We start from the raw sequence: 9,497 nt of genomic DNA on the forward strand, positions 1-9,497 counted from the left end.
ACATCTTTTGTGAATGTTGTCTATTATGTTTAAACCTATTAATAAGCAATTCCCGGTGGGGGTCACTAGTGGCCGCCTATAGCAGTGCCTATAGACCAAGAGTAAGGCCTAAAAGCCTGGATCTGTCTATTGTGTAGACTATAGGATATCAAGTGGTTCGGACGGTTTAAAACCCATTAAAAAAGCAATTATCTGCTTCTTTCAGTCTTCGTCTCAGTACATTATTCAGATTAACTCTCTTTACTTTATAAGAACGATTTTTATAAGCACAATGAGGCTCAAAATAAGGAAAATTTAAGACCGATTCTAAGACTGGATTTAAATCAATTTAGGGGTCAAAGTGGTTAAAAATTGGGTATAAAGCATAAAATACCTCAACTTCACTCTATATATAAGAACAGGGTAAGAACAATTGAGGCTCAAAGATAAGAACAGCCGAGCCTCCTACTGGTTCTTTTAAAAAAAAGAGTGTATCTAGTCTCTAATTTTGTTTAAGAACAATTTCGTATTAGCTTGTAAACTATAAGGTATAACTTTTATCAAAAGACTGGACTGTCCTTATTTTTTCAGCATTTTAAGCCCCAAATTGTTCTTATTCTGTTCTTAATTTCAAGATAAATTTCAGGATTCTTTTTACTTTTTTTCCTATTTTATTTTTAGAGTTACCCCTTTAACTTGCTAAAAGCTCTTCCAGGCTGAGAATTTTTCTGAAATTGTTCGTATTTTTGGCATTTTTTAGCCTTACTTACTGTTATTCTTATAAAATTGTTCTTATGAAAGAGAAAGTGTAAAATCAATATGGAATGGCTAATTTTGAAAATTAGTAAAATAGGGTAGCCAAGTATTAAAACCGGGGTTTTGCCCTATAAATAAGAACAAGGTAAGAACAACTTGAGGCTCAAAGTACCAAAAAATAAGACGATCGAGCCTTATTTAAAATGTACTTGTTCTTATAAAAAAGAAGAGTGTAATAAATAACAAAATTAATAAGAAAACTTACTGGCAGCCACTCTATTAATTCTTTATACTGGTTGATCAAATTTAAAACCCTGAAAATAAAATAATAAAATTAAAACAACGTTCATCGTACAGTGTGTCCCAAAAAAGTGGACATATATCTATATCAAGTACAATCGAAATTCATTATGTAAACTGAGCTTAAAATTCTCTGTTCAATCAATAGATATGCAATTCCAAAGATGATTGAATAGGTTTTGGGGATTGAAATATTAAGTATAAACAAGTCATAAAATTTCGCATAGATCAAAAGGTTTTTACTTTAAGCCATGTGTCCACTCCGGAAAGTTTGCAACAGATCAGTACGGATTGGAACGTTTTCTAATGTTCTAACGAATATCTTCGACCCAGGTTTTCGGAGATTGAAATATTAAGTATACAAATTAAATAAAATTTGGCACAAATTATGAGGATCTTACTTTATATAAAAATGTGTTCACTCTTTTTGGGACACAGACTGTAACAATCAATTCCCCTGAATGTCGAACAACCTTGTTTTGCCACCAAGTTAGTGAAATTAGAAAAAAAAATTTAGGTACTGGCTGAGAAAGTGAAAAAAACAAGTGTGAGTGAAAAGTTTGAAAAACACATTTTTCTATTAAGAACAAACTAATAAGAACATAAAGCTTTGATGGCCTAAATATCAAGAACAAGTTAAGAACATTTTGAAGCTTCGAGGACTTAGGAAATAGGACAAAAAATATTGACAAAATGATGAAAATAACATTTGAAGCTCATATCTCAAAAAGTTAAGAACATCCGAAGGCTTCAAAAGCTTTGGGTGTTCTTATAAAAAACGTGTAAAGATTTCTTGGTTTTTTATTCGTGTCTCTTTCCAATCATCAAGAGGACCTGGTATAATGCTATATATTAAATTTCATTAGCTTTACTTTTAGTGTACACTACCTTGCGGTCCATGTGGAAATCATGTTGTCGTAATTAGATGAATTACTTTAGGTCTGGGGTCACTTTAAACATTTTTCATCTAACAGAAACATTTGAGAACTGAAACACGCAAAAAATAGTTTTAAGTAGCCCCAGACCTTTGAAGATATAATTTCCACATCGCACATATGGGCTTTCAAATACCTTGAGGGAAGAAATTTTGGCGAGAAGAAAATTTGGCCGATTTGTCTGAAATCCGCCAAATTCAGTTCCCGTCAAATTAATTTTTTTTTTTTAATTTATGTCCGATTTTTCACAATTTACCCCCGATATCAATGTTTTCACTCTAAAATCCGTCATCCACCAAATTAAATTCCCCCAAAATTTCTTCCCTTAAGCTAATCAAAATCGTGTTTTATAAAGTAGGCAAAGAAAATTATAGAAAATCGTCACTTTAAAGATCATGAAAAAAACATTGAGAATAATGACAAAAAATAAAAAAAATATGACCTAACAAACAAAAGGAGAACAAAAAAAGATAATTATTAAAAACAATTATGATTATGAAAATGAACCATGATGGTATTATACCAATATCATGTGATGCATGCAGAACCAAAATTATGGAGAAACATTACATCATGGTTGGCGCCAAAACGAGGCTACATTATAAATGTTTGAGATGTTCTTCATGTCAATGTTCTTTGTCAACTGCTCAAACGTGTTATGAAAAAATGGAGAAAATCTTCTGCAAGAACTGCTACCTGATGTAAGACTATCTTATTTTTATTTTTCTGATTTTTATTATGATTCTGGAAAGGTTTGGATAGTAAGTTTTTAGTGAAGGGACATAAAGGTAGTTAAATGTAAACATTATTCAAACCACGTGTCATTAAAGAGAACAATTTAAAATCACGTGTCCAAAACAAACTTGTAAAATAATTGAAACAGTCAAAATCAGCCATATTTGTTTTTATTTTTTATTTTGACATGTGACATTTGTTTTGATTTTGTATCCCACTGCATACGGTTTGTTTACAAATTTCGTCAGTACTTTTATGCCCATTTAAGCGCAACCTTTGTTGGATAAAAAGTTACCACCCTTCAGAAGTAAGCCTAAAAATGACCTATTTCACCGTATTTCACAGTACTATAACTTTTTATTTGAGAAAGATACTAAAATTCTGAGCACCATATTTGAAATCAGCAAAGCTCGAAAATGCTCAAAAGTCTTTATTGTGATGAGCTTTTTTAAACAGAAGAAGCTTTATTCACTTTTCTTTTCCATTTTGGAAACATCTTTCCAACGGTGTCTAGTTTTTTAATAAAGCAAAGGTACACACTGTGAAATTGTCAAAAAGATCACTTGTCCACATCATTTTGAGGCAGACTTGAGAACTTTGCTGGCAAAATAGCCGTATAGATGTAATCAGGAGGCTTCAAATGAAAATGAGTACCTTTATACCAAAATGAAGATAAAACTAAAAGTAATACCTTGTTCAAAAGATTTTTTTTAAGTGCATGATTTTAAGACAAATTCAAAATTTTCAAAATGAAGATGAAAAAAATGAAGACTTTTTCTACTTAACCAAAATTTTTTAGATTTGTACTTTTCTGAAACTTTGAACTTCGCTGATTATTTTCATGCCTTTAGATTTTTTATATCTTTCTTGGATCAAAAGTTACAACCCTCCAAAATGGCTAGAAATAAATAGTTAAAATTGGGCAAAATTGGGCAAAATGGACCCATTTCGATGGAATAGAATAAATAAATTGTCAAAAGCTTGTCAAAATATTTTTTCCGCATTAATTTAGAGGATGCATTAAATTAGAGAAATGACTGCAATATCATTATATTTTAATGAAGGAAAAAATGATGGTCTTTGAGATTGCGGAATTAATGATCCAGGAAAAAATTTGTAAAGATTCAACCAAAATGAGTGAAAAATTATAAAATCATTAAGGAAAAAGAATGCGGAATGTAAATTTGAATTTTCATTAAGGAAAATTTATACGACCCGGAACATGGATGAATTGTTCACGTTCAAGAAGACACGGAAAATATTTTCATAATTCCTTAAACATCGAGAAAAAAAACAATTTAGAGCAAAATAATTAGAATGAAATTGGGCATTTTCTTTTGGCAAGCCGAGTATTCCTAAACCGTTGAAGTGAAAATTAGATCCGGTTTAATGGAAAATGTATCTGGAATTTATCTGAAGTAAAAAAAAATTCAAAATATACTCTTTCGAAAAAGTTGTATATTATTGTAACCGGTTATTCATCTGATGTTCTCTATCATTCAATCTTCCTATAAATCGAATTTGTTTCTAGTCCCCGTCAATGAGAAACCCTCTTATATTAAGTATCTGATGATTATAAAATTATTCGATGAAAACATTGCATCATATAGAAGAGTTTATGCAGGTTTAAGTTTTAAAAATATCTACTATTCTTTCTTTCTTTGAGTGGGGGGGGGGGGGCAGTGATTCTTCTTCTAAAACAAATGCATGTTGAAGCTCTACTGTAGAAAACCTCAAGGAAACTTTTTTGAGATTTACAAAATCTGCTTTAAAGAAGCAAATAAGGACATCATTCAGGATCCTATGTGATATCTTAAAGCTTGCTTATGGCGTTTTTTGAATATTTTTTACTTATAACTATAAGTCATTTTTGTTTGGTGAGACTTAGCAATAAATTTAACGCTTGTCTGCTGGAAAAACTGTGACTCTCCGAAATTGAGGAGGGAGTATACAAATATTACTTACGGGTGCTGGAAAATTAATTTTCAGGCAAAAAGTTTCTTTTTGAATACAACTATGCTGGAAAGGTATTTTTCTGAGTTGAGGAAACAATGTTGTTAGAAAAAAGACCTAATAATCGGACTCATTATTGTGGTAACCGCTAGGACATCCTATCGGTGGATTCGATACTTTCTATCTTTTTGATTTGCAATTTGCGAATCGAGTGCGTGGCCCTATAAATATTTTGCTTGCATCTTCTGTGAGTCTTGAGTGACCTGCCTCGATCGTTTCGTAACTTTTATTCATATACACTAGTGCAATGTTTTTTTATTTAGAATATGGTCTAAAACAAAATGTCAACGTTGTCAACGCGGAATCAGCAATACAGATCTGGTAATGCAGGCGCACAAATGTTATTACCATGTCGAATGTTTCGCGTGTTATTCATGTGGAATTCATCTAAAGAAAGGGCAACGTTTTGGTGTCAAAGATCAAAAAGTGTATTGTGAACTACATTATAAACAAATTCGGCTGCCGGCTACTTTGCCAGTCAATGATACGAATAATAATATTGGAACTCGAGAAAAACTTGGTAAGATATAGGCTATTTCAGACGAAATTTGTTCCCACTATGTTGAGGACGTCTTTTATTGGGAAAGGTGACCCCCCTCTAGATTTGTTTTCAATTTTTCAAGATTCCTTTTCCTAGTCTTCTTTGGACCAAGGTTCTTTAAGGCTTTATAGGGATTTGTTTGGTTTTTATGAGGTTGTATTGGATAGGGTTGACGGGATTTTCCTTAGGTTTTGTTGGATTCTGAAGGTTTCCTTGGAGTTTTTTTTGGACGAAACCTTTTTAAGGTTTTCTTAGGATTCGTTAGGTTTTAATGAGGTTGTATTGGATTAGGTTGGACTGACGAGGTTTTCTGAAGCTTTAATTGATTGGGCTATTTGAGGTTTTCTTGGAGTTTCGTTTGGTTTTATGAGACTGTACTGGGTGGGACTGACGAGGTTTCTTTTAGTCTCTGTTGTGTTGGTTTCAAAAGGTTTTATAAGAGTCTTCTTTGGACCAAAAAACTTTTTTGGGGGCTTTCTTGAGATTCGTTAGGTTTTTATGAGGTTGTATCTGGTGGGTTGACGGGATTTTCTTCAGCTTTTATATTGAGTGTGTTTCTGGAGGTTTTCTTCGAGTCTTCTTTGGACCAAAACTTTTCAAGCCTTTATTAGGCTTTTATGTAACGAGGTTGTATTTGGTGGGACTGGCGAGGTTTCCTTTAGTCTCTTTTGTGTTGGTTTCAAAAGGTTTTATAAGAGTTTCCTTTGGACCAAACCTTTCGAAGGCTATAATTGGATTCGTTAGGTTTTTATTTATGAGGTTGTATTGGATGGGATTGGCGAGGTTGTGTTGGTTTCTGGAGGTTTTCTTGGAGTCTTCTTTGGACCAAACCTTTTAAAAGACTTTCTTAGGATTTATGATATTTTTGTTAGGTTATTGCAGATGATGAGATTGGCGAGGTTTCCTTTAGTTTCTATGAGTGAGTTAAATGAGATCTTCTTTGAGCCAGCCTATGTAAACCAAACCTTTTAGCATGGCGCATTTCATTAATTTTAAATTGTGTTCGGGATTTTAATCTTTTAGTCCTATAATATCCAACTTAAACTCTAATGCCCTCTTGTGATTCTTAAGATAATTCTTAAAATCAGAAGGTTTACTTTAGACTCGTGAGGGTCTCTAGAGTGCCTAGGTACCTGGGTAGGTGCGTGATAACCCAGGTGGCGGGAATTTCGACTTCGGTTACTAATTGGACAAAATCTATAACGTTTCAGAGAAAAAGAGGTTCGGAGCCTTACAAAGAGGTATCTTTTAGTGGCTTATAGAGAAAAAATTAGGAATAAGAATCCATCATAGCAGTTAGGGTGCACTATACTTTGAGATTGTCAAGATTATTTTTTGAATGGGTTTTATTGAGTGAGAAAGTGTTCTCATGGTTAAGATTTTGATGTCTCTGTTTTTAAGCTTATCTTTCTAGGAAGAGCTTGTCATCGCAGTTCACTTCGGTTAACTTGTGTTGTTTTTGGGGTCAAATGAAATTTTCGGGAACGTCTTTGTAATTAGAATTAGTTTTGAAACTTTCTTTCACCTTTCTTCCCTATGCATGGTAAGTTTGACCGGGCTCTTTATCTCTTTATTTTCTTCTACAGATTTACGAATTTTAGGATATATTTTGACTGTTCTATAAGAAGAGTACAGTTTAATTTTTCGGAACATACTAAAGAAATTGAAAAATAATTCTAATTTCTTTCAGATCGTAGATACTCAATGCCATCACTATCACAACATTTCAATGTCAAAGATGAACCATGCCGAAGTTTATCACCTCTAACACAAACACCTTTCCCACAACATAAACAACAACATCAACAACAACAACAACAAATTTTGGACATAAGTAATCACAGGTCACCTATACTTAGACAATTAAGTGATCCATCAAATATTCATTCATCTGATAACAAAACAACTGAATTAAAACCTATATCATCAAGTTTAAATTTCTCAGATCACCTCCCAGAGCCTTTGGTGACAAACTTGTCACCAAGAACTTTTACATCAAAAAAGATTGACAACCAACTAAAACCTTTATCATCCAGTTTAAATTTCTCAGATCACTTTCCAGATCCTTTAGTAACAAACTCATCACCGAAAACTTTTACACCAACCAAGGAGATTGACAACAAACTAAATGATCCAGCCATAAACATACAACAGAATCAATGGAAAGTAAACAAACCTCAAAGCTTTACTGACACTTATACGAGCTTTCCATTCAACTTTCCCAATACTTCTGGACATCCAAGAAAACATCCAAATAGCAGTCACAGTGGATCAGCAGATTCCTCTTTTTCGTTGAAAAGACATCAATCGAGTGAACCATTAGTTTCACCAGTACTACAAAAGAAATTTTTACCAGAGCCTTCGGTAAAATTATCAGAATCACAAACACTTCAATCTCCAATGAGTTCAATTTCAAGTTACTTTCAAAATCTTGGTAAGAATAGTGCGCCAGACTGCAAACCCTTTATAAGCTTAGAAAAACACAAGGAAAACAGTAATAATGACATGAAAACATTTACAAATTTATTCACCGAGAAAAACGAAAGAGAAACGAAATCATTTATTAATTTAGACGTCAAGAAACAAATAGCATCATCAGATATTGAAATAACAACAAATCCATCATCCAGTAAAACTAGCCCTGTAGATATCCATTCATCCCGTAAACCGCCACCTGCATACTCCGATTTTCAACCGTTAACCTTTTCAGACAATGAGCCAGAAAATGATAAATTTCAGGACCAGACTGAGTCACAGGATACAAAAGGCTCAGATTCTAATGATTTTCCAACGATTAAAACTGGATCGAATAGTTCTAGCAGTGATGAAGATGGAAGTCAAGAACCTAAGAAAGCGACCAAGGCTACATCTACCAAATCCAGGAAAAGCCGATCAAAGGATAACAAACCAAAACGTCAACGGACTTCTTTCAAAGTTTATCAATTAGTGGCTATGAAAGAATTATTTGATTGTGATAAAAATCCTGATTCAATTAAGTTGACACTACTGGCCGACAAAATTGATCTCCCGAAACGTGTATTACAAGTATGGTTTCAAAATGCACGAGCTAAACATCGAAAGGGTCAAAATATTTTTAGTGATACAATTGAGAAAATGTTATTACCAGAAAATGTTGGGAAGGCGTTAGAGAAAGAAAGTCAGGGAGATGAAAACGAGGACTGTGTTGAAGATCAATCTCTTGAATTTGATGATGAAACTAAAGATCCAACTGATGACGTAAGCTGACGTTAGCAATTTTATTATTTTGATATTGTCAACTCTGGAATAAAATAGTAAGAAATTATTTGTATTGATGTTATAGTTTTTGTATATTTTTACACATTTTTTTTAAATCAAAATGTTTGAAAATGAAATTTTAAGTATCAATGTCAAAATTTCTGTAATACATGCATCAATGTGGCTGATTTTGCGAATCAGTCTAAATTATGACATTTAAAATAAGGGCAGTCCGTAAAACTTCAGCAACTTCGAGGGCAATGCACGAGACCTTCAGAAAGTATTAATCTGATAAAATTGAGACTAACCCAAAACTGATACAAGTACAAGGCTAAAAATGTTACAGAAAATTTGAAGAGCTAGCTTAGCTTCTAAAAATTACCGACCAGTTCTTATAAAAAAATGGATGTACTGTATTGACTGAATGACAAATGATTGTCTGTAAATACGATAAGTGGGTTATAAAGAGCGGTTTTACTTGTTGCAAAAATTTTGGCATTTTACCAAGGTAAACAAAAAAAAAAAAAAAAAAAAAAATTGACGATAAGTAAACAATTCTATTTTTCTTTTTTTACAAAAAAACATTTGCAAGTAAAAATTTTTTGGTATGATACAATAGTATACAATTTCGTTATAATTATATACAAAAAAATTCCACCCTAAAAATCTAAAATAATTATTATATATAGATACTCACCTAATGTTTTTTGAAATGGCATAAAATTTTAAATTATAAACAAAAGAATGAATTTTCTTTCAATCTCGTACATGCATTTAAATTTTCACATTAACAAACACAAGAAATTTTAATTAAATAACCGAGTGCAAAAAAGTGCATAAAATTTTTGTGAATATAATATTATAGAAAAATTCCTCTATGTACATCAGAAAAAAAACAATAGAATAAAGTGTCGTAAAAAACCCATAAATTGATATTGGTAAAATACCATGAAATTAAAATAGTGAAAATAATAGGCGCTTTTTAAATTCAAATTTAAACT

At 32.3% G+C, this 9,497-nt stretch overlaps 1 protein-coding gene across 1 annotated transcript; it reads left to right on the forward strand.

The window, feature by feature from the left end:
* The first annotated feature begins 2,372 nt into the window (after nucleotides 1–2,372).
* On the forward strand, nucleotides 2,373–8,643 carry LOC136821651 (uncharacterized). Its single transcript, XM_067077860.1, has 3 exons — nucleotides 2,373–2,671; nucleotides 4,982–5,238; nucleotides 6,950–8,643. The coding sequence occupies exons 1-3, from the start codon at nucleotides 2,460–2,462 to the stop codon at nucleotides 8,503–8,505; spliced, it is 2,025 nt and encodes a 674-aa protein (XP_066933961.1). The 5' UTR covers nucleotides 2,373–2,459; the 3' UTR covers nucleotides 8,506–8,643.
* Nucleotides 8,644–9,497: the final 854 nt, after the last annotated feature.

This window comes from Clytia hemisphaerica, unplaced genomic scaffold, assembly GCF_902728285.1.
Source record: "Clytia hemisphaerica strain Z4C2 unplaced genomic scaffold, Clytia hemisphaerica genome assembly, whole genome shotgun sequence".
In the NCBI taxonomy this organism is placed as follows: Eukaryota; Metazoa; Cnidaria; class Hydrozoa; order Leptothecata; family Clytiidae; genus Clytia; species Clytia hemisphaerica.